At 52.7% G+C, this 24,574-nt stretch overlaps 1 protein-coding gene across 1 annotated transcript in view; it reads left to right on the top strand.

Moving 5' to 3' along the window:
* cpap (centrosome assembly and centriole elongation protein) overlaps positions 1-24,574 on the top strand; it is a 77,367-nt gene that overhangs the window by 10,603 nt on the left and 42,190 nt on the right. Inside the window, exons 6-9 of the mRNA XM_072444147.1 lie at positions 4,097-4,303; positions 4,587-4,719; positions 4,785-4,950; positions 17,888-18,019. Coding sequence (XP_072300248.1) covers positions 4,097-4,303; positions 4,587-4,719; positions 4,785-4,950; positions 17,888-18,019 — 638 coding nt within the window. The remainder of the gene's footprint in view (positions 1-4,096; positions 4,304-4,586; positions 4,720-4,784; positions 4,951-17,887; positions 18,020-24,574) is intronic.

Here is a 24,574-nt window from a genome sequence, read left to right as displayed (position 1 = left end):
TGCTGTGACATGCAGGTCACACGGTGCAAAACAAAACTAATGATCCATTCATGCGTCATACGGAGGTGAGAGACTAATAATAAGCTTGAAATGAAGAGCGCTGATCAAACTAATTGGAGTAAAATTTATATCCGATCAGTGATCGGGAGGCGACGTCCGATTTCGATCAAGTCTGAAACCACCTGATCGAAATCGGAACATCCCTATTTAATAGTATATTTGTTTGTTGAAGAGCATTTTTTGAATTATTTCTTGTGAAGTCAGGTCACCTTTTAATTTCCTGTAGTTTTTAAAGATCCTTGTTTTTGGCCTTTTTGCTTTCATCAGAGCTTTAGTTTGTTCTGTAAATCATTTAGTTTTTTCTGTTTTTGTTTCTATTTGGCAGAGGCGACAGCCATAACCCTGCCCCTCAAAACTGTCTTCGCTGCATCCCAAAGAATGAGTGGAGGAAATTGACCATTGTCATTTTTCTCTACAAACGTCTCAATGTCCTTTGTCATCATTTTTATAAATCAGTGGCATTGAATCTCCAAAGTGTGTTTCTGTTCCAGATCCACAGTGATGTAACAGGAGCATGATCACTTAGATCTATTGTATCTGTGTCTGCCTCCGTCACTTTGGATCTATCTGTTGAAAATAAAGAAAGTAGTCTATTCTAGTATAGATCTTATGTGGGTTGGAAACATTTGTAAATTGTGGACATTAGGATTAACCTCTCTCCAGATATCGATCAACTCTACATTATGTATTCATTTATTGTATTATTTATAGATTCACCAGTACTTTGTGAGCTTGAGACATGTGGGATGAACATGTAAGTTCCAGTCTCACCACAGACAAGGGTTCCCTCAGAGTGGTTTGTAATTGTTTTGCACATCTACCACTCTTCCAGAGTAGTCTTTGAAGAAAGCTCATTTGGTTTGATCCGGTCCACGGCGAGATGTGTAGCTGCAACCATAACACGCTGTTTATCACTGAAGTTAAGGAACATGTCTTCCCAGCTTTTGTTAGAAATGTGAGATATTCAGAGAAGTCTCCATAAACTTGACCACATCGTTCCCTTCAGTGTCCTTTGGAATACCAACAATCCGCAGGTCGCTTCTCCAGTTCGTCTAACTTCCTCTCTTAAAACACTTTTCTGTTCTGCCACTTTGATTTGCAAGACCATCCATCCATCCATCCATCTTCTGCTGCTTTATCCGGGGCCGGGTCGCGGGGGCAGCAGTCTGAGCAGGGACTCCCAGACTTCCTTCTCCCCAGACACTTCCTCTAACTCCTCCGGGGGGATCCCGAGGCGTTCCCAGGCCAGCCGAGAGACATAGTCTCTCCAGCGTGTCCTGGGTCTTCCCCGGGGCCTCTTCCCGGTGGGACATGCCTGAAACACCTCCCGAGGGAGGCGCCCAGGAGGCATCCGGAACAGATGCCCGAGCCACCTCAGCTGGAGGAGCAGCGGCTCTACTCCGAGCTCCCCCCGTGTGGCCGAGCTCCTCACCTTATCGCTAAGGGAGCGCCCAGCCACACGGCGGAGGAAACTCATTTCGACCGCTTGTATCCGCGATCTTGTTCTTTCGGTCATTACCCAAAGCTCATGACCATAGGTGAGGGTAGGAACGTAGACCGACCGGTAAAACCAGAGCTTTGCTGAGGCTCAGCTCCTTCTTCACCACAACAGTCCGATGCAGCGACTGCATCACTGCAGCCGCTGCACCCTACTGACAGAGGGCTCCACTAGACGTTCCCAACAGACCCTCACAATGCGCTTGGGTCTGCCAAGTCTGTCCGGCTTCCTCCTCCGCCAGCGGATCCAACTCACCACCAGGTGGTGATCGGTTGACAACTCTGCCCCTCTCTTCACCCGAGTGTCCAAGACACGCGGCCGGAGGTCTGATGACACGACAACAAAGTCGATCATTGACCTCCGGCCTAGGGTGTCCTGGTGCCATGTGCACTGATGGACACCCTTGTGCTTGAACATGGTGTTCGTTATGGACAATCCGTGGCTAGCACAGAAGTCCAATAACTGAACACCGCTCGGGTTCAGATCGGGGAAGCCGTTCTTCCCGATCACCCCTCTCCAGGTGTCACTGTCATTGCCCACGTGGGCGTTGAAGTCCCCCAGTAGAACAACGGAGTCCCCGGTCGGTGCACTGTCCAGTACCCCTCCCAAGGACTCCAAGAAGGCCGGGTACTCTGCACTGCTGTTCGGCCCGTAGGCCGCCACAACAGTGAGAGACCTGTCCCCCACCCGAAGGCGGAGGGACGCGACCCTCTCGTTCACCGGGGTAAACTCCAACACGTGGCGGCTGAGCTGAGGGGCTATAAGCAAGCCCACACCAGCCCGCCGCCTCTCCCCGCGGGCAACACCAGAGAAGTGGAGCGTTCAGCCCCTCTCGAGTAGATGGGTTCCAGAGCCCAAACTGTGCGTGGAGGTGAGGCCGACTATATCTAGTCGGTATCGCTCAACCTCCCGCACAAGCTCAGGCTCCTCCCCCCAGCGAGGTGACATTCCATGTCCCCAGAGTTAGTCTCTGTGTCCGGAAATCTGGTCGCCGAGGCCCCTGCCGTCGACTGCCGCCCAGATCTCTCTGCACCGGCCCCTTATGGATCCTCCTGCGGGTGGAGGGCCCACGGGAGGGCGGCCCCACGTCGCTCTTTCGGGCTGTGCCCGGCCGGGCCCCGTGGGGTAAGACCCTTCGTAGGATTCGTAAGACCCTCCACCACGTTAAGGTGTCGGTTCAAGGAGAGGATAATCTATATATATAATCTATATATATATATATATTATAAATAGATATTATATATTCTATATATATAGATATTATATATATGTATTTATATATATAATCTATATATATATATATATATATATATATATATATATATATATATATATAATATCTAAGTCTTATGTCCATCGCGCTCTTATTTCCTGGTTTTTCGATATCGGATAGAACTTCTCTCCGTTTATTTCCCCGGTTGCTGCATCAACTGCCACATAAACCTTCACCATTGTGATAATAGTAAAGAGAGCGATATCATTCATGAAGTTTTGAGCCTCTTTGAGCCGTGTTTCCTCGTAAATCGAAGCAGAAAAACTCTGGAATGGGCTTGTAGGGAGACAGCAGCGCGGAGCCGGGGGGAAGAGGGCGGGAGGCGGCAGGGTGAGGGGGGTGGAGAGGGGGGAGGGTGACGCGTGTCTGTGATTATGACGCGGTCTTGCCCCACCCCCCGTCAGTTTGTAGATTGGAGGAAAGGAGATAGTCTGTACTAAAGCTAAACACTGCAGGAATCAATCTAAAAACACTCAGGACATAAATGAAGCACAAATAGCAAAGTAAGAAGGTTAAAAGCTCTGAAAAGTCCATTGTGCATGTTATGGGACCTTTAACATTGCTGTCTTATCTTGGCAAGGTTTTAAACGGCATTTATCTTCTGCTCAAACTTGATTTAATGTCTAAAAAGATGAATCCGCTCTGACCATCTTTTACGGCAATGGGGTTATACTTTCATGGTAATCGATACAAAGAAGATCCATGCTTTATTCACATTGTATTCCATCACCGGTGCAGTCAGAGCTGGAGCAGGAGGAGGTACCTCCCCCTCTCGCTTAGTTGTTTCAATGCTAGCACAGTTCTCAGCTTTTGTTCTTCTATTTGTTTCTGAAAGTATCCAAGCTCATTATATGTCTGCTCCCACGTAGAAATATAGAATCTACCCAGGAGAACTCGTAATATAGATTGATAAATCAAACAGCCCGACAGAGCGAGGCAGCCATCATCCCGGAAGTCCTACTTGGCCGCAGGGAAGTAGTAGTACAACTAGGTAGTCCACATCATACCTGGACGTCCTCTCCATTTTCTTTTTGATTTTTCACACCCCTCCCTACTAATATGTTTCAAACGACAGAAAATTGTGAAGTTCTAGTGCAAGAAAGAATAAAGTTAAAATGGTACTTTTCCCCACCTCGCCAGGGCTGAGGTGGGGAAATGGACATCTATTTTCTTCCAGACAAATTGATAAACCTCAGATTCGATTCATCTTTTATCCGTTGTCCCTTTTCAACGCTTGCATGGCTTTCTCCCTTTGGCTTCCACAGGTGAACCTGGCTCTCCAGCAGAATGTGCCATCACCAGGAAAGTGTCTGTGTCCAGAGCAGTGGAGCAGGAGGCCCCGCCCGATGGCTCTCCACCCTCTCAGCTCATGAGCCAGCTCTTCCCTGCTCTCAACACACACTCCCACAATGCACCTGTTATCACTCCGCTCACAGCTGCTGAGTCCCAGAGCGCTCTGCCCCACACACTCTGTGAGTCACTATTCTGCATGGACTTTGTCTAAAACGACTATTCAGCGGAAATAACATATTGAAAATTGTGTTTTGGAGATCTGCATAATAAGTATTTAGTCTGTAAAAGGGTTCTAGAGCTGATTAAATATAAAAAGAACTGAAACTTTCAGTGTAATCTTACAAACAAACAAACAAACATCTTTGACTGTCCATTCACTTCATGCCTGAGACTTCAACCTCAACCAAGACTGGCTTATTTCTGTTCTTTCTTCTGCTCATACAGTCGAGTGTTTCTGTGCAGCTCAGCAAGCCCAGCCCCAGTTGCTCAGGGAGAGGCTGGCGGAGTTGGAAGTCCAGATAGAACTTTTTAAAAAGGAGAATGCAGCACTCGCCAAACTGCGGAAGGACAACCACAGAGTCCAGGAGGAACTGAGGTAGGAGCTGACGTCCAGTGTGTGTGGGATGTTCTTGTCCAACCCCTCTGTGATGTGGCCTACAGGAGGGAGCGCAGTGAGTTTGAGCAGATGAAGGCCCAAGAAAGGAGCAGCTTTGAGGAGTACAAACGTAAGGAGAGCCAAAAGCTGCAGAGGGAGCGCAAACTATTGGAGAAGCATATGTCCGCTGCAAGAGCTGTGCCCAACAAGAGTGAGCGGGAGGAGATCCAGGTCAGTCACACACATTTGACTTCAGTGTACAAGCTCAGTGGGGTGTTGTATCTTGAAATATATTATTTTAATGGTGTACATATTATGTTGATTTTTAAGAGCTTTTAACCCCACTTTAAAATATTCACATCTTTACTCTTTGTGTCCAAAAATGTACAATTGAAAAGAAAAACACATTATTTTTACGTCAACTTTTCTTGAAATGTTGTACACCAATGTCTCCATGGCAGGTGTTGTGAAAACTGCAGTGCACTATTAGCCTCAGACCATACATCTTCCACTTATCCGGGGCCGGGTGGAGGAGCAGCGGCTCTACTCAGAGCTCCCCCCGTGTGACTGAGCTCCTCACCTTATCTCTAAGGAAGCGCCCAGCCACACGGCGGAGGAAACTCATTTAGACCGCTTGTATCCGCGATCTTGTTCTTTCGGTCATTACCCAAAGCTCACGACTATAGGTGAGGTCAGAACGTAGACCGACCGGTAAATCGAGAGCTTTCGACTCGGCTCCTTCTTCACCACAACAGTCCAGTGCAGCGACTGCAGTGATGCGCCTGTCAATCTCACGCTCCATCCTTCCCTCACTCGAGAACAAGACCCCAAGATACTTGAACTCCTCCACTTGGGGCAAGGACACCCCACCCACCTGGAGAGGACAAGGACCCCCCACCCATCTGGAGAGGACAAGGACCCCCCACCCATCTGGAGAGGGCAAGGACCCCCCACCCACCTGGAGAGGACAAGGACCCCCCACCCATCTGGAGAGGACAAGGACCCCCCACCCACCTGGAGAGGACAAGGACCCCCCACCCACCTGGAGAGGACAAGGACCCCCCACCCATCTGGAGAGGACAAGGACCCCCCACCCACCTGGAGAGGACAAGGACCCCCCACCCATCTGGAGAGGACAAGGACCCCCCACCCATCTGGAGAGGACAAGGACCCCCCACCCACCTGGAGAGGACAAGGACCCCCCACCCACCTGGAGAGGACAAGGACCCCCCCACCCACCTGGAGAGGACAAGGACCCCCCCACCCACCTGGAGAGGACAAGGACCCCCCACCCACCTGGAGAGGACAAGGACCCCCCACCCACCTGGAGAGGACAAGGACCCCCCACCCATCTGGGGAGGACAAGGACCCCCGACCCACCTGGAGAGGACTGCACCTAGAAATTCTGTCCATTAAGACAATGAACAGAACCGGTGACAAAGTGTTTGGAGATCTGGTCGTCGAGGCCTCTGCCTTCGACTGCTGCCCAGATCTCTGCACCGGACACTTACGGATCCTCTCGCAGGTAATAGTCCGCAGGAGGAGGACTCCACGTTGCTCTTTCGAGCGCTCGCTTTAGAGTGCCCACCCAGGTCTGGCTCCAGGGTCGGGCCCCGGTAATGACAATCCAGACTATGTAACTGGCCTCGTCATAAAGGGCTTCCCGGTCCGAGATCAATATTTCTGAATAGGCGGACATTCCCGAAACCCATGGTAATGGTGGGGGCTAACACAGTCAGCATGTTAAGACTTTACGTACAGTGTAAATATGTCACCGGAGAAACCCACGAGTTTATAACATGTTTTGTCTCAATGCTAAGGGTTGACATACATTAACTTAAATATAAAACAGACAAATTTGATAAAAGTACATAAAATGCGAAGTGCAGTGCTTTTGCAAACATGTTAATAATAATAATACATATTTATTTGTATAGAGCTTTTCTGAACACGTTCCAAAGCAGTTCACACAGCTCAGGTTAGAAAGGATTAAAAAACAGATTTTTACACAATGTTAAATTCTTTTTTTAAATAGACATGTTTTCAAATGCTTCCTAAAAGTGAAAAGGCAATGAATCTGTCTAATGTCGGGGGGGGCATACATAACCAACAGGGCTCCTGAAGGGGACATAAGGGGTGAGGAGGTCAGATAAATGGCATGAGGCCAGCCCGTGAAGAGCTTTAAAAGCAAGTAACAAACATTTTAAAATCAATTTAAAATGTTAGAGGTAGCCAGTGCTGAGACTAAGAGTGGGGGTAATATGCTCAAATTTGTGAACACCAGTAAGAAGATGGGCAGCAGCATTCTGTACAATGTGGAATGATGATAGCTACATATAGTGCGTTACAATAATCGAGACGTGAATGAATAAAAGCACAAATACATTTTTGTAGGTCAAGAGAGGAATAAATTACTTGACTTAGTTCTACTTCCGGCGCTGGCGTGCGCGGGCTGCCTCTTGCATCGCTCCTCTCTTTTGAAAACACAGAGGAGCCGGCGAGCGCGACGCAAGCTCCGGGAAAAGCGGGGACGCTACAGACCGGTGCTCCCCGCCATCGGCATGGGAAACGTGAGGTCCCTTCAAAATAAGACGACGGAACTAGCGAGCCTCGTGCGGTCCCAGAGGGCTTATAGGGAAAGCAGCGTCATGCTCTTCACAGAGACGTGGTTAACCCAGCAAATGCCGGATTCTATCATTGTTTTGGACAATTTTCATCTGCTACTGGCGACAGAACGAGAGAGTGCTGTAAGAAGAGGGGCGGCCTGGCTGTGTTTGTAAATGAGAGCTACTGCAAATCTGACCATTGCACAGTGAGGGAGCAGCTGTGTAACAAGGACATTTAACTATTGGCATGAGGCCATGTTATCTGCCCCGGGAGTTCTCACATGTAATCGTGATCGCAGTCTATGTGGCCCCGTCTGCCAATGCCGATAATGCTTGTGAGCGCTGCTTTCCTGCATCAGTAGATTACAAACACAGCATCCACAGGCTCTCTTCCTCGTCTCTGGTGACTTTAACACGCTTCTCCCTCTTCTGTTCTACCAACATACACCCAGTATGTTACCTGCCCCACCAGAGACAATAGAACATTGGATTTATTCTTTGCCAACACCAAGGAGGCTCCTCCCCCCTCCCTCCCCTGGGCAGCTCGGGCCACACCCTTGTACATCTGAGGCCTGTGTATGAACCCATCGTGCGCAGGCAGCCTGTGGTGCCCCGTGTGGTGAGGATGTGGTCTGCTGAGAGCGAAGAGGCTCTGAGGGACTGTTTCAGCACCACTGTCTAGACTGAGCTTTATGACCCACATGGGTTGCCTGACCCGCCAGCCCCGCCCACAGTCTGTTCGAATGCGTAAGGGTCTGGATTCGGACCATTGGGGGGCGTCAAAAAACACTCCAGCATTAACCGGTCCAACCACCGCCACTAATTTGTGTCACGTGTCTCTCAAATATTTTCGGAACATTCAGAACAAAATATATACAGTGAACCCTCGTTTATCGCGGGGGTCACGTTCCAACAACCGCATGGGGAGGACATCAACACCATCACAGAGTGCATCACGGACTACATCAACTTCTGCTTTGAGAACATCGTTCCCTCCCGGACGGTGTTTTCCAAACAACAAGCCATGGATTAACCGTGAACTGAAGTGAGGAAGGAGCAGGACCTGACGGCATCAGCCCCAGGCTCCTTAAGTCCTGCAGATGAACTGTGTGGAGTTATGGAGCATGTCTTCAACATGAGCCTGAAGCTGAGGGTGGTACCACAGGTCTGAAGACCTCCTGTCTGGTGCCTGTGCCCAAGACACGGCGCGCCAAAGACCTCAACAGCTTCAGGCCAGTGGCTCTCACGTCCCACCTGATGAAGACACTGGTCCTGGACCACCTCCGCTCCACCGTGAGCTCAGCCATGGACCCGCTGCAGTTTGTATACGTCCTGACATCGGAGTGGAGGACGCCATAATCTCCTGCTGCACCGCTCTCTCTCTCACCTGGAGAAGCCTGGCAGCTCTGTGAGGATCCTGTTCTTTCATCTCTCCAGCGCCTTCAACACCATCAGCTCCTGAGGGACAAGCTGGAGACGGCTGGTGTGGAGTACGACCTGCAGAGTGGATCATGGACCACCTCACAGACCGACCCCAGTTTGTGAGAGCCAGGGGCTGTGTGTCTGACACTCGGACCTGCAGTGTGGGGACCTGCAGTGTGGGGACCCTGCAGTGTGGGGGCCCTGCAGTGTGGAGGACCTGCAGTGTGGGGGCCCTGCAGTGTGGGGGCCCTGCAGTGTGGAGGACCTGCAGTGTGAGGGACCTACAGTGTGGGGGACCTACGGTGTGGGGGACCTGCAGTGTGGGGGACCTGCAGTGTGGGGGACCTGCAGTGTGGGGGACCTGCAGTGTGGGGGACCTGCAGTGTGGGGGACCTGCAGTGCGGGGGACCTGCAGTGCGGGGGACCTGCAGTGAGGGGGACCTGCAGTGCGGGGGACCTGCAGTGCGGGGGATCATACAAGGACCTGGTGTTCATCTGAACCACAAACTGGACTCATAACACAGACTGAACAGGAAGAGCCAGAGTCTGCTCAACCTCCTGAGGAGACTCAGGTCTTAAGGAGTGACAGGGCCGCTCCTGACAGGGCCGCTCCCGACAGGGCCGCTCCCGACAGGGCCGCTCCCGACAGGGCCGCTCCCGACAGGGCCACTCCTGACAGGGCCACCCCTGACAGGGCTGCTACTGAAGACCTTCTCTGACTCTGTGGTGCATCAGCTCCTGTAGGTGTGGTCATCACAGAGGGAGAGGAAGAAGCTGGACAAAGCTGGACGGCGGAGGCGAGGCAGACGGGGTTTCATGTTTTTGTACTTGTACCTGTGTTTGTTGAGTTTGACCAGAGTTTGGAGCCGTCAAAAATGATTGATGGCAAAATCAACACAATTAAACCAATGGCAAAATAAAGAAATAAATGAGAAAGAGAAGAATGGGAGAAGTGAGAAGTGGAGGACCACAGGGTGAAGTGGAGAACCACAGGGTGAAGTGGAGAACCACAGGGTGAAGTGGAGAACCACAGGGTGAAGTGGAGGACCACAGGGTGAAGTGGAGGACCACAGGGTGAAGTGGAGAACCACAGGGTGAAGTGGAGAAGCACAGGGTGAAGTGGAGAACCACAGGGTGAAGTGGAGGACCACAGGGTGAAGTGGAGAACCACAGGGTGAAGTGGAGAACCACAGGGTGAAGTGGAGAACCACAGGGTGAAGTGGAGGACCACAGGGTGAAGTGGAGAACCACAGGGTGAAGTGGAGAACCACAGGGTGAAGTGGGTGAAGTGGAGAACCACAGGGTGAAGTGGAGAACCACAGGGTGAAGTGGAGGACCACAGGGTGAAGTGGAGAACCACAGGGTGAAGTGGAGAACCACAGGGTGAAGTGGGTGAAGTGGAGGACCACAGGGTGAAGTGGAGAACCACAGGGTGAAGTGGAGGACCACAGGGTGAAGTGGAGAACCACAGGGTGAAGTGGAGAACCACAGGGTGAAGTGGAGAACCACAGGGTGAAGTGGAGAACCACAGGGTGAAGTGGAGAACCACAGGGTGAAGTGGAGAACCACAGGGTGAAGTGGAGAACCACAGGGTGAAGTGGGTGAAGTGGAGAACCACAGGGTGAAGTGGAGAACCACAGGGTGAAGTGGAGAACCACAGGGTGAAGTGGAGAACCACAGGGTGAAGTGGAGAACCACAGGGTGAAGTGGAGAACCACAGGGTGAAGTGGAGAACCACAGGGTGAAGTGGAGAACCACAGGGTGAAGTGGAGAACCACAGGGTGAAGTGGAGAACCACAGGGTGAAGTGGAGAACCACAGGGTGAAGTGGGTGAAGTGGAGAACCACAGGGTGAAGTGGAGAACCACAGGGTGAAGTGGAGGACCACAGGGTGAAGTGGAGAACCACAGGGTGAAGTGGAGGACCACAGGGTGAAGTGGAGAACCACAGGGTGAAGTGGAGGACCACAGGGTGAAGTGGAGAACCACAGGGTGAAGTGGAGAACCACAGGGTGAAGTGGAGAACCACAGGGTGAAGTGGAGAACCACAGGGTGAAGTGGAGAACCACAGGGTGAAGTGGAGAACCACAGGGTGAAGTGGAGAACCACAGGGTGAAGTGGAGAACCACAGGGTGAAGTGGAGAACCACAGGGTGAAGTGGAGAACCACAGGGTGAAGTGGAGAACCACAGGGTGAAGTGGGTGAAGTGGAGAACCACAGGGTGAAGTGGGTGAAGTGGAGAACCACAGGGTGAAGTGGAGAACCACAGGGTGAAGTGGAGGACCACAGGGTGAAGTGGAGGACCACAGGGTGAAGTGGAGGACCACAGGGTGAAGTGGAGGACCACAGGGTGAAGTGGAGGACCACAGGGTGAAGTGGAGGACCACAGGGTGAAGTGGAGGACCACAGGGTGAAGTGGAGAACCACAGGGTGAAGTGGAGAACCACAGGGTGAAGTGGAGAACCACAGGGTGAAGTGGAGAACCACAGGGTGAAGTGGAGAACCACAGGGTGAAGTGGAGAACCACAGGGTGAAGTGGGTGAAGTGGAGAACCACAGGGTGAAGTGGGTGAAGTGGAGAACCACAGGGTGAAGTGGGTGAAGTGGAGAACCACAGGGTGAAGTGGAGGACCACAGGGTGAAGTGGAGGACCACAGGGTGAAGTGGAGGACCACAGGGTGAAGTGGAGAACCACAGGGTGAAGTGGAGAACCACAGGGTCACATGTTTGGAGAGAGTTCTGCTGGAAAGTGTGTTGAAGCTGTGGCACCAGGAGGCAGACCACTGCATGTGTCTGACCTGTGGTTCAGAATGACTGGACGGAGCTCAGTAAAGGGCTGCGCACAATATCTGACATCACCATTCTACTGGACTTCAGAACTATGTACTTCAGGACTCCTGCCATGGAAACAATAAGTGTCCATGGACACAATAAGTGTCCATGGAAAGTGTCCATGGACACAATAAGTGTCCATGGAAAGTGTCCATGGAAACAATAAGTGTCCATGGAAACAATAAGTGTCCATGGAAAGTGTCCATGGAAACAATAAGTGTCCATGGAAAGTGTCCATGGAAACAAATAAGTGTCCATGGAAAGTGTCCATGGAAACAAATAAGTGTCCATGGAAAGTGTCCATGGAAACAAATAAGTGTCCATGGAAAGTGTCCATGGAAACAAATAAGTGTCCTTGGAAAGTGTCCATGGAAACAATAAGTGTCCGTGGCATGAGTCCTGGAACATTCTTCTGGCAAGTGGATGATGAAACCCAACCAACGATCAAGGACTGACATAATGGAAATTCAAATCCTAACCTTAACCATTACGTTTTACCCTAAATTTTAAAAACAACACAATTGTAGGACTTTGGATAAAATGAGGCAAATATGCTTGACTGAAGGACTTTTATTTATTATTGTGCCAACTCTCTGCATCTAGTTAGGCCCAAGCGCCACAAGCTGGCGAGAGGCCTATTAATCTCGTAAGGCCGTGCGAAGCACGGCTGCGAAAGTGCGCACGTAGTGCGCACGAAATCGAGCGCGAAGCGCTCGCCCACTTCCAAACACTCACTAACGCACTCCTTCACTCATGCACGCCCCGTGCATACTAATTAGTAGTAGGAAAATGGAACATTACCGTTGTAAACGGGCGAAGCCCGTGCAAAAGTTCGCACTAAACGAGCATTTTACATTGAGATGACGACCGCGAAGCGGTCGTCATCTCAATGTTTCGCGGTCGTCATCTCAATGTAAAGTGCTCGTTTGCGCTAAGTAGCTCACGAATACGTTCCCCATCTCTTGCATGTTCCGTGCATATAAGCATGTAATGCAAAAATTGAACATTATTACTGTATAGAGGGCCAAAAACACAAAGTGGGCGGAGCCCACTCAAAATTAACGAAAGTACCCGTCAGTGACCAGGGACCCACACCATGAGGTAGGAAAGCGCGAGCGCTTTCCGAAAATGTATAGTTTATGATATTTGAAAAATGGGAAACATTGTTTTCGCATCGGAATATTATTCTTTCTTCTTTCTTCTTCTCGGGACCAACCCCCCTATTTTTCACCCAGTGAACATTGACGAAAAGTCACAAAAATGTTCACACCTCTAAAAATCGTGCTACAAACTGACGGGGGGTGGGGCAAGACCGTGTCATAATCGCAGACACGCGTCACCCTCCCCCCTCTCCACCCCCCTCACCCTGCCGCCTCCCGCCCTCTTCCCCCCGGCTCCGCGCTGCTGTCTCCCTACAAGCCCATTCCAGAGTTTTTCTGCTTCGATTTACGAGGAAACACGGCTCAAAGAGGCTCAAAACTTCATGAATGATATCGCTCTCTTTACTATTATCACAGATAAGAAGATAAGATAATCCTTTATTGTCCCACATGGGGAAATGTCATTGGTGCAACGCAGGTAGATACAGAGGAAAAGAACAGATCACTTATAGGAAGTCTGAAAAACACTTTCAGTAGAAGATCTCCTATAAACAAAAACTCCCATAGACAAATAAATAAATACATAAATACCATTGCATGTGATCACGACAGTAATTGCACATGAATATGTGTCACGACGGCACATAGATTGCACATGAATTTCACAGTAATTGCACATATGACGGAATTGCACATGGTTAGGTCAGTATTGCACATGTTCAGTACTAACAGTGTTTGTTATAAAGTCTGACAGCAGCAGGAAGGAAAGACCTACGAAACCTCTCCCTCCCACAGCGAGGGTGGATCAGTCTCTCACTGAAGCTGCTCTCCAGAGCGGACAGAGTGTCCTGCAGAGGGTGAGACTCATGGTCCAGCATAGATGTGAATCTAGCCAGGACCCTGTCCATCACCTCCTGCACCGAGTCCAGAGCACAGCCCAGGACAGAGCTGAACTTCTTGATGACTTTGTCCAGTCTCTTCCTCTCCCTCTCTGTGATGCTGCTGCTCCAGCAGGCCACACCTACAGGAGCTGATGCACCACAGAGTCATAGAAGGTCTTCAGGAGTGGCCCTGTCACTCCAAAAGACCTGAGTCTCACCCAGGTACTTGTATGAGTCCACTCTCTCAATGTCCCGTCCCTGGATGTTCACTGGTGAGGGGGCAGTGGGGTGGCGTCTGCAGAAATCCATCACCATCTCCTTGGTCTTACCCCACAGCGTCCTCCACTCCGATGCCAGGCCGATATGCAAACTGCAGCGGGTCCAGGGCTGAACTCACGGTGGAGCGGAGGTGGTCCAGGACTAGCCGCTCCAGTGTCTTCATCAGGTGGGATGTGAGAGCCACCAGCCTGAAGCTGTTGAGGTCTTTGGGGCGCGGTGTCTTAGGCACAGGTACCAGACAGGAGGTCTTCCAGACCTGTGGTACCACCCTCAGCTTCAGGCTCATGTTGAAGACATGCTCCATAACTCCACACAGTTCATCTGCAGGACTTAAGGAGCCTGGGGCTGATGCCATTAGGTCCTGCTGCCTTCCTCACTTTAATCCTCTTCAGCTCACTCCTCACCTGTGCTGCTGTGACAGTCAGTGGTAGGGGGACTGTGTGCTGGGGGGATGGGTGACTCCTGGCGAAGTGGGGAGCTGATGGTCCGGGGCAGAGAAGCGAAGAGGAACAGATGCAGGGCATTGTCCAGCTGTGGAAGAGGGAGCATGCAGCTGTGCAGGGGGAGGAGCGGGTGACCGATCAAATCTCAAGAAGTGAGCATTTAAATCAATCACCCACTGTAGATCCCCCTCTGTCTGGGCAGGGGGGATTTTGAAGCCTGAGATGGTTTTCAGGCTTCTCCACACTCCCTGAATGTTCTTCTGCTGCAGCTGCTCCTCCATATATATATATATAGATATACAGATATATATCTATATATCTATATATCTCTATATCTATATCTATATCTGTCTCTCTATGTCTCTCTATGTCTCTCTATGTCTCTCTATGTCTCTCTATGTCTCTCTATGTCTCTCTATGTCTCTCTATGTCTCTCTCTGTCTCTCTGTCTCTCTGTCTCTCTGTCTCTCTGTATCTCTGTATCTCTGGCTCTGCACACACGCTCTCTCTGAGACTACGTCACGGGTGGGCGGGGCACACACACGCTCTCTCTGAGACTACGTCACGGGTGGGCGGGGCACACACACGCTCTCTCTGAGACTACGTCACGGGTGGGCGGGGCACACACACGCTCTCTCTGAGACTACGTCACGGGTGGGCGGGGCACACACACGCTCTCTCTGAGACTACGTCACGGGTGGGCGGGGCACACACACGCTCTCTCTGAGACTACGTCACGGGTGGGCGGGGCACACACACGCTCTCTCTGAGACTACGTCACGGGTGGGCGGGGCACACACGCTCTGAGACTACGTCACGGGTGGGCGGGGCACACACACGCTCTCTCTGAGACTACGTCACGGGTGGGCGGGGCACACACGCTCTGAGACTACGTCACGGGTGGGCGGGGCACACACGCTCTCTCTGAGACTACGTCACGGGTGGGCGGGGCACACACGCTCTGAGACTATGTCACGGGTGGGCGGGGCACACACGCTCTCTCTGAGACTACGTCACGGGTTGGGCGGGGGAGCCAGATGGCTCTTCACAAGGGTGGGGGCGAATATCAAACCAAGCCGTCTGCATTTCCGGGTTGGTGAGCGGGTCCAAGGTCTGGGTGATATTTCTGAACTATTATGTTAAGGGTGTTGCACAACAATTATTATTATCAATTATACACTTAGGATAGACTACCAAACGTGAACAAAAGCATGTTATGGCTCCTTTAAGAAGATGAGTTATACAGTGAGGAAAACCTCCTTCACCCACTTAGACATGATGGAGGGTCTGACATCTTTGCCATTTCCACTGTGAGAGACACGATCTGTTTGTATGATTTTTAAATCATTTGTTTGTTATTGCTGCAAATAAGTATTTGAACCTCTGAGAAAATCACTGTTAGTATTTGATATAGAAGCCTTTGTTTCCAATTACAGAGGTCAAACATTTTCTGTAGTTCTTGATCAGGTTTGCACAGCAGGGATTTTGGCCCACTCCTCCGGCCCACTCCTCCGGCCCACTTGCAGCAGTAACAACTCCACGCCCAGAAGACGGTGGAGATGATCGTGGACTTAAGGAAAGTCACAGCCCCCCCTCACCATCTCAGACTCCCTCCGCTTCCTCTGCACCACCAGGACCTCAAGTGGGAGCCACCATCACCAGGACCTCAAGTGGGAGGAGCCACCATCACCAGGACCTCAAGTGGGAGCCACCATCACCAGGACCTCAAGTGGGAGGAGCCACCATCACCAGGACCTCAAGTGGGAGGAGCCACCATCACCAGGACCTCAAGTGGGAGGAGCCACCATCACCAGGACCTCAAGTGGGAGGAGCCACCATCACCAGGACCTCAAGTGGGAGGAGCCACCATCACCAGGACCTCAAGTGGGAGGAGCCACCATCACCAGGACCTCAAGTGGGAGGAGCCACCATCACCAGGACCTCAAGTGGGAGGAGCCACCATCACCAGGACCTCAAGTGGGAGGAGCCTCCATCACCAGGACCTCAAGTAGGAGGAGCCTCCATCACCAGGACCTCAAGTGGGAGGAGCCACCATCACCAGGACCTCAAGTGGGAGGAGCCACCATCACCAGGACCTCAAGTGGGAGGAGCCACCATCACCAGGACCTCAAGTGGGAGGAGCCACCATCACCAGGACCTCAAGTGGGAGGAGCCACCATCAGCTCCTCATCAAGAAGCTCCAGCAGAGGATGTACTTCCTGCAGCAGCTGAGGAAAGACAAACTGATGATGGAGCAGTTCTACACGACCATCATCGAGTCCTCCATCACCTCCTCCATCACCTCCTCCATCACCTCCTCCATCACCTCCACCATCACCTCCTCCATCACCTCCTCCATCACCTCCTCCATCACCTCCTCCATCACCTCCACCATCACCTCCACCATCACCTCCACCATCACCTCCTCCATCACCTCCTCCATCACCTCCTCCATCACCTCCTCCATCACCTCCTCCATCACCTCCACCATCACCTCTACCATCACCTCCACCATCACCTCCACCATCACCTCCTCCATCACCTCTACCATCACCTCCACCATCACCTCCTCCATCACCGTGTGGTACACTGGAGCCACAGCCAGGGACAAACAGAGACTACAGCGCCCTCTGCTGAGAAGGTGATCAGCTGCAGACTTCATCTCTGCAGGACCTGTACGTCTCAGGACTCTGGGACGTGAGGGTCCAATCACAGCCGACATGGACTATTTGAGCCACTCCCCCCAGGCAAGAGGCCACTCCCCTCAGGCAGGAGGCCACTCCCCTCAGGCAGAAGGCCACTCCCCTCAGGCAGAAGGCCACTCCCCTCAGGCAGGAGGCCACTCCCCTCAGGCAGAAGGCCACTCCCCTCAGGCAGGAGGCCACTCCCCTCAGGCAGGAGGCCACTCCCCTCAGGCAGGAGGCCACTCCCCTCAGGCAGGAGGCCACTCCCCTCAGGCAGGAGGCCACAGTTTCTCTCTCTCTGCTGTTGGATCATGAACACTTCTTAAACACTGTCTCTTTAACCATAATATAATAATATTTAATGTATGCACTACATCTGTAAATTCAACTGTAAATGTGTGTACATAGTAAGCCTGTTTTTATCCTTTAGCAGATTTGAATTGTTTTTTCTTTTTGACTTTGTTTTGTATTGCATGAATCACCAGGACAAGTTCTTTATGTTTGTGAATTCTGTTCATTGACAATGTTAATAAACCTTTTCTGATTCTGAACTTTCACAAATGAAGTGTGTTCAAACACTTCTTTTCCTCAGTGTCACATTCAAAAGGACGACTAGGCGAGTCTGCAGTCCGACTGAACCATCTCCAGGCTTCAAGTGACAGGGAATACAAAGTGCATTAGTCCTTTGTCAAACTAAAAGTATCAATTTGTATGTAAAGAAATAAGGAACTGTAAGCGGAGGCCAGTAAGCTGTAGAGCCTCTGATTGGTCCTCCCAATGTCACATGTTTTGATACTCGAGCTACACATCTGTGAAGGATTAATTCTGTGCTCCGCCACTGGGTTTGAAATAGAATGATTGAAATATGGTTGAAATGATAGACTTGAAGTTGATTGGTCTGCTTGGGTCATGTGACGTGCACAGGTGCTGAAGCAGCAGCTGAGCTCTGTCCAGGACGAGCTGAGGAACAAAGAGAGACGCTGGACCAACGCTCACAGCAGACTGGACCAGCAACTGCACACTCTGAGAGAGGACAACAGAGCCCTGCACAAGGAGGTGACACACACACACACACACACACACACACACACACACACACACACACTCACTCTGAGAGAGGACAACAGAGCCCTGCACAAGGAGGTGACACACACACACACACACACACACACACACACACTCACTCTGAGAGAGGACAACAGAGCCCTGCACAAGGAGGTGACACACACACACACACACACACACACACTCTGAGAGAGGACAACAGAGCCCTGCACAAGGAGGTGACACACACTGACTTTAATATGACTTTAGCATGAACACTGACTTCATCATGACTTTAGCATGAACACTGACTTTAATATGACTTTAGCATGAACACTGACTTCATCATGACTTTAGCATGAACACTGACTTTAATATGACTTTAGCATGAACACTGACTTCATCATGACTTTAGCATGAACACTGACTTCATCATGACTTTAGCATGAACACTGACTTCATCATGACTTTAGCTGAACACTGACTTCATCATGACTTTAGCATGAACACTGACTTCATCATGACTTTAGCATGAACACTGACTTCATCATGACTTTAGCATAAACACTGACTTCATCATGACTTTAGCATGAACACTGCCTTCATCATGACTTTAGCATGAACACTGACTTCATCATGACTTTAGCATGAACACTGACTTCATCATGACTTTAGCATGAACACTGACTTCATCATGACTTTAGCATGAACACTGACTTTAATATGACTTTAGCATGAACACTGACTTCATCATGACTTTAGCATGAACACTGACTTCATCATGACTTTAGCATGAACACTGACTTCATCATGACTTTAGCATGAACACTGACTTCATCATGACTAGCAGAAACACTGACTTCATCATGACTTTAGCATGAACACTGACTTCATCATGACTTTAGCATGAACACTGACTTCATCATGACTTTAGCTGAACACTGACTTCATCATGACTTTAGCATGAACACTGACTTCATCATGACTTTAGCATGAACACTGACTTCATCATGACTTTAGCATAAACACTGACTTCATCATGACTTTAGCATGAACACTGCCTTCATCATGACTTTAGCATGAACACTGACTTCATCATGACTTTAGCATGAACACTGACTTCATCATGACTTTAGCATGAACACTGACTTCATCATGACTTTAGCATGAACACTGACTTCATCATGACTTTAGCATGAACACTTACTTCATCATGACTTTAGCATGAACACTGCCTTCATCATGACTTTAGCATGAACACTGACTTCATCATGACTTTAGCATGAACACTGACTTCATCATGACTTTAGCATGAACACTGACTTCATCATGACTTTAGCATGAACACTGACTTCATCATGACTTTAGCATGAACACTGACTTCATCATGACTTTAGCATGAACACTGACTTCATCATGACTTTAGCATGAACACTGACTTCATCATGACTTTAGCACGAACACTGACTTCATCATGACTTTAGCATGAACACTGACTTCATCATGACTTTAGCATGAACACTGACTTCATCATGACTTTAGCATGAACACTGACTTCATCATGACTTTAGCATGAACACTGACTTCATCATGACTTTAGCATGAACACTGACTTCATCATGACTTTAGCATGTTTTGCATGTAGATAAACATGTGAATAATGATTGACATTTGGCAGATAAATAAATCATAATTTAATAAATTAATTGTAGATGAAACATTCCATGTTCTTAATAAGAATCAGAATTATTTCCATCGTCAGTGATAAAGTTACAAACTAGACTTTTTTTATGGTTTTATATTTTATTTGCCATAAACCACAAAACACTGAATAATAACTCTAAAATATTGAGCCATGACAATAAATAGATTTCTGTAAATACAGATACAAATGTACAGTTTAGCACGATGTCAATAATATAATTAAATTGACGTAATTAAACTACATGTCATTAATGATGAAATGTTCTGATGTAAAAGTGAAGAAGCTTCAGATCATGAGCTGCACTTTAAGGAGAAGCTCATGTTTTAATAGATCCAGGAGTGAAAAGGCCTTTTATGAGGACCAAGTCACAGCTGCTCTCTCCTCACCTCCTGCTCCTCGCTCTCTCCTCACCTCCTGCTCCTCGCTCTCTCCTCACCTCCTGCTCCTCGCTCTCTCCTCACCTCCTGCTCCTCGCTCTCTCCTCACCTCCTGCTCCTCGCTCTCTCCTCACCTCCTGCTCCTCGCTCTCTCCTCACCTCCTGCTCCTCGCTCTCTCCTCACCTCCTGCTCCTCGCTCTCTCCTCACCTCCTGCTCCTCGCTCTCTCCTCACCTCCTGCTCCTCGCTCTCTCCTCACCTCCTGCTCCTCACTCTCTCCTCACCTCCTGCTCCTCGCTCTCTCCTCACCTCCTGCTCCTCGCTCTCTCCTCACCTCCTGCTCCTCGCTCTCTCCTCACCTCCTGCTCCTCGCTCTCTCCTCACCTCCTGCTCCTCGCTCTCTCCTCACCTCCTGCTCCTCGCTCTCTCCTCACCTCCTGCTCCTCGCTCTCTCCTCACCTCCTGCTCCTCGCTCTCTCCTCACCTCCTGCTCCTCGCTCTCTCCTCACCTCCTGCTCCTCGCTCTCTCCTCACCTCCTGCTCCTCGCTCTCTCCTCTTGGTTAAAACCAGCGTCAGTCGTAATAATAATACTCTCATTTTTCATGATACTATTTTTAAAAACCCAGGGGTCACAGGGGCTCACACTGTCCCGTCACAGGGGCTCACACTGTCCTCAGTCCCGTCACAGGGGCTCACACTGTCCTCAGTCCCGTCACAGGGGCTCACACTGTCCCCTGTCCCGTCACAGGGGCTCACACTGTCCCGTCACAGGGGCTCACACTGTCCTCAGTCCCGTCACAGGGGCTCACACTGTCCCCTGTCCCGTCACAGGGGCTCACACTGTCCCCTGTCCCGTCACAGGGGCTCACACTGTCCCCTGTCCCGTCACAGGGGCTCACACTGTCCCCTGTCCCGTCGCAGGGGCTCATACTGTCCCCTGTCCCGTCACAGGGGCTCACACTGTCCCCTGTCCCGTCACAGGGGCTCACACTGTCCCGCCACAGGGGCTCACACTGTCCCCTGTCCCGTCACAGGGGCTCACACTGTCCCCTGTCCCGTCACAGGGGCTCACACTGTCCCCTGTCCCGCCACAGGGGCTCACACTGTCCTCTGTCCCGCCACAGGGGCTCACACCGTCCTCTGTCCCGCCACAGGGGCTCACACTGTCCCGCCACAGGGGCTCACACTGTCCCCTGTCCCGTCACAGGGGCTCACACTGTCCCCTGTCCCGCCACAGGGGCTCACACTGTCCCCTGTCCCGTCACAGGGGCTCACACTGTCCTCTGTCCCGCCACAGGGGCTCACACCGTCCTCTGTCCCGCCACAGGGGCTCACACTGTCCCGCCACAGGGGCTCACACTGTCCCCTGTCCCGTCACAGGGGCTCACACTGTCCCCTGTCCCGCCACAGGGGCTCACACTGTCCCCTGTCCCGTCACAGGGGCTCACACTGTCCCCTGTCCCGTCACAGGGGCTCACACTGTCCTCTGTCCCGCCACAGGGGCTCACACCGTCCTCTGTCCCGCCACAGGGGCTCACACTGTCCCGCCACAGGGGCTCACACTGTCCCCTGTCCCGTCACAGGGGCTCACACTGTCCCCTGTCCCGTCACAGGGGCTCACACTGTCCCCTGTCCCGTCACAGGGGCTCACACTGTCCCCTGTCCCGCCACAGGGGCTCACACTGTCCTCTGTCCCGCCACAGGGGCTCACACCGTCCTCTGTCCCGCCACAGGGGCTCACACTGTCCCGCCACAGGGGCTCACACTCTCCCCTGTCCCGTCACAGGGGCTCACACTCTCCCCTGTCCCGTCACAGGGGCTCACACTGTCCCCTGTCCCGTCACAGGGGCTCACACTGTCCCCTGTCCCGTCACAGGGGCTCACACTGTCCCCTGTCCCGTCACAGGGGCTCACACTGTCCTCGGTCCCGTCACAGGGGCTCAAGCTGTCCCCTGTCCCGTCACAGGGGCTCACACTGTCCTCGGTCCCGTCACAGGGGCTCACACTGTCCTCGGTCCCGTCACAGGGGCTCACACTGTCCTCTGTCCCGTCACAGGGGCTCACACTGTCCCCATTCCCGTCACAGGGGCTCACACTGTCCCCTGTCCCGTCACAGGGGCTCACACTGTCCCCTGTCCCGTCACAGGGGCTCATACTGTCCTCGGTCCCGTCACAGGGGCTCACACTGTCCTCTGTCCCGTCACAGGGGCTCACACTGTCCCCTGTCCCGTCACAGGGGCTCACACTGTCCCCTGTCCCGTCACAGGGGCTCACACTGTCCCGTCACAGGGGCTCACACTGTCCCGCCACAGGGGCTCACACTGTCCCCTGTCCCGTCACAGGGGCTCACACTGTCCCCTGTCCCGTCACAGGGGCTCACACTGTCCTCTGTCCCGCCACAGGGGCTCACACCGTCCTCTGTCCCGCCACAGGGGCTCACACTGTCCCGCCACAGGGGCTCACACTGTCCCCTGTCCCGTCACAGGGGCTCACACTGTCCCCTGTCCCGTCACAGGGGCTCACACTGTCCCCTGTCCCGTCACAGGGGCTCACACTATCCCCTGTCCCGTCGCAGGGGCTCACACTGTCCCCTGTCCCGTCGCAGGGGCTCACACTGTCCCCTGTCCCGTCGCAGGGGCTCACACTGTCCCCTGTCCCGTCGCAGGGGCTCACACTGTCCCCTGTCCCGTCACAGGGGCTCACACTGTCCCCTGTCCCGTCACAGGGGCTCACACTGTCCCGCCACAGGGGCTCACACTGTCCCCTGTCCCGTCACAGGGGCTCACACTGTCCCCTGTCCCGTCACAGGGGCTCACACTGTCCCCTGTCCCGCCACAGGGGCTCACACTGTCCTCTGTCCCGCCACAGGGGCTCACACCGTCCTCTGTCCCGCCACAGGGGCTCACACTGTCCCGCCACAGGGGCTCACACTGTCCCCTGTCCTGTCACAGGGGCTCACACTGTCCCCTGTCCCGCCACAGGGGCTCACACTGTCCCCTGTCCCGTCACAGGGGCTCACACTGTCCTCTGTCCCGCCACAGGGGCTCACACCGTCCTCTGTCCCGCCACAGGGGCTCACACTGTCCCGCCACAGGGGCTCACACTGTCCCCTGTCCCGTCACAGGGGCTCACACTGTCCCCTGTCCCGTCACAGGGGCTCACACTGTCCCCTGTCCCGTCACAGGGGCTCACACTGTCCCCTGTCCCGCCACAGGGGCTCACACTGTCCTCTGTCCCGCCACAGGGGCTCACACCGTCCACTGTCCCGCCACAGGGGCTCACACTGTCCCGCCACAGGGGCTCACACTGTCCCCTGTCCCGTCACAGGGGCTCACACTGTCCCCTGTCCCGTCACAGGGGCTCACACTGTCCCCTGTCCCGTCACAGGGGCTCACACTATCCCCTGTCCCGTCACAGGGGCTCACACTGTCCCCTGTCCCGTCGCAGGGGCTCACACTGTCCCCTGTCCCGTCGCAGGGGCTCACACTGTCCCCTGTCCCGTCGCAGGGGCTCACACTGTCCCCTGTCCCGTCACAGGGGCTCACACTGTCCCCTGTCCCGTCACAGGGGCTCACACTGTCCCGCCACAGGGGCTCACACTGTCCCCTGTCCCGTCACAGGGGCTCACACTGTCCCCTGTCCCGTCACAGGGGCTCACACTGTCCCCTGTCCCGCCACAGGGGCTCACACTGTCCTCTGTCCCGCCACAGGGGCTCACACCGTCCTCTGTCCCGCCACAGGGGCTCACACTGTCCCGCCACAGGGGCTCACACTGTCCCCTGTCCTGTCACAGGGGCTCACACTGTCCCCTGTCCCGCCACAGGGGCTCACACTGTCCCCTGTCCCGTCACAGGGGCTCACACTGTCCCCTGTCCCGCCACAGGGGCTCACACTGTCCTCTGTCCCGCCACAGGGGCTCACACCGTCCTCTGTCCCGCCACAGGGGCTCACACTGTCCCGCCACAGGGGCTCACACTCTCCCCTGTCCCGTCACAGGGGCTCACACTCTCCCCTGTCCCGTCACAGGGGCTCACACTGTCCCCTGTCCCGTCACAGGGGCTCACACTGTCCCCTGTCCCGTCACAGGGGCTCACACTGTCCCCTGTCCCGTCACAGGGGCTCACACTGTCCTCGGTCCCGTCACAGGGGCTCAAGCTGTCCCCTGTCCCGTCACAGGGGCTCACACTGTCCTCGGTCCCGTCACAGGGGCTCACACTGTCCTCGGTCCCGTCACAGGGGCTCACACTGTCCTCTGTCCCGTCACAGGGGCTCACACTGTCCCCATTCCCGTCACAGGGGCTCACACTGTCCCCTGTCCCGTCACAGGGGCTCACACTGTCCCCTGTCCCGTCACAGGGGCTCATACTGTCCTCGGTCCCGTCACAGGGGCTCACACTGTCCTCTGTCCCGTCACAGGGGCTCACACTGTCCCCTGTCCCGTCACAGGGGCTCACACTGTCCCCTGTCCCGTCACAGGGGCTCAC

The sequence above is a fragment of the Eucyclogobius newberryi genome, unplaced genomic scaffold (assembly GCF_026437365.1).
Source record: "Eucyclogobius newberryi isolate DKJ021-1_F unplaced genomic scaffold, fEucNew1.0.hap1 SCAF_14, whole genome shotgun sequence".
In the NCBI taxonomy this organism is placed as follows: Eukaryota; Metazoa; Chordata; class Actinopteri; order Gobiiformes; family Gobiidae; genus Eucyclogobius; species Eucyclogobius newberryi.
This window is presented reverse-complemented; position numbering and strand designations above follow the sequence as displayed.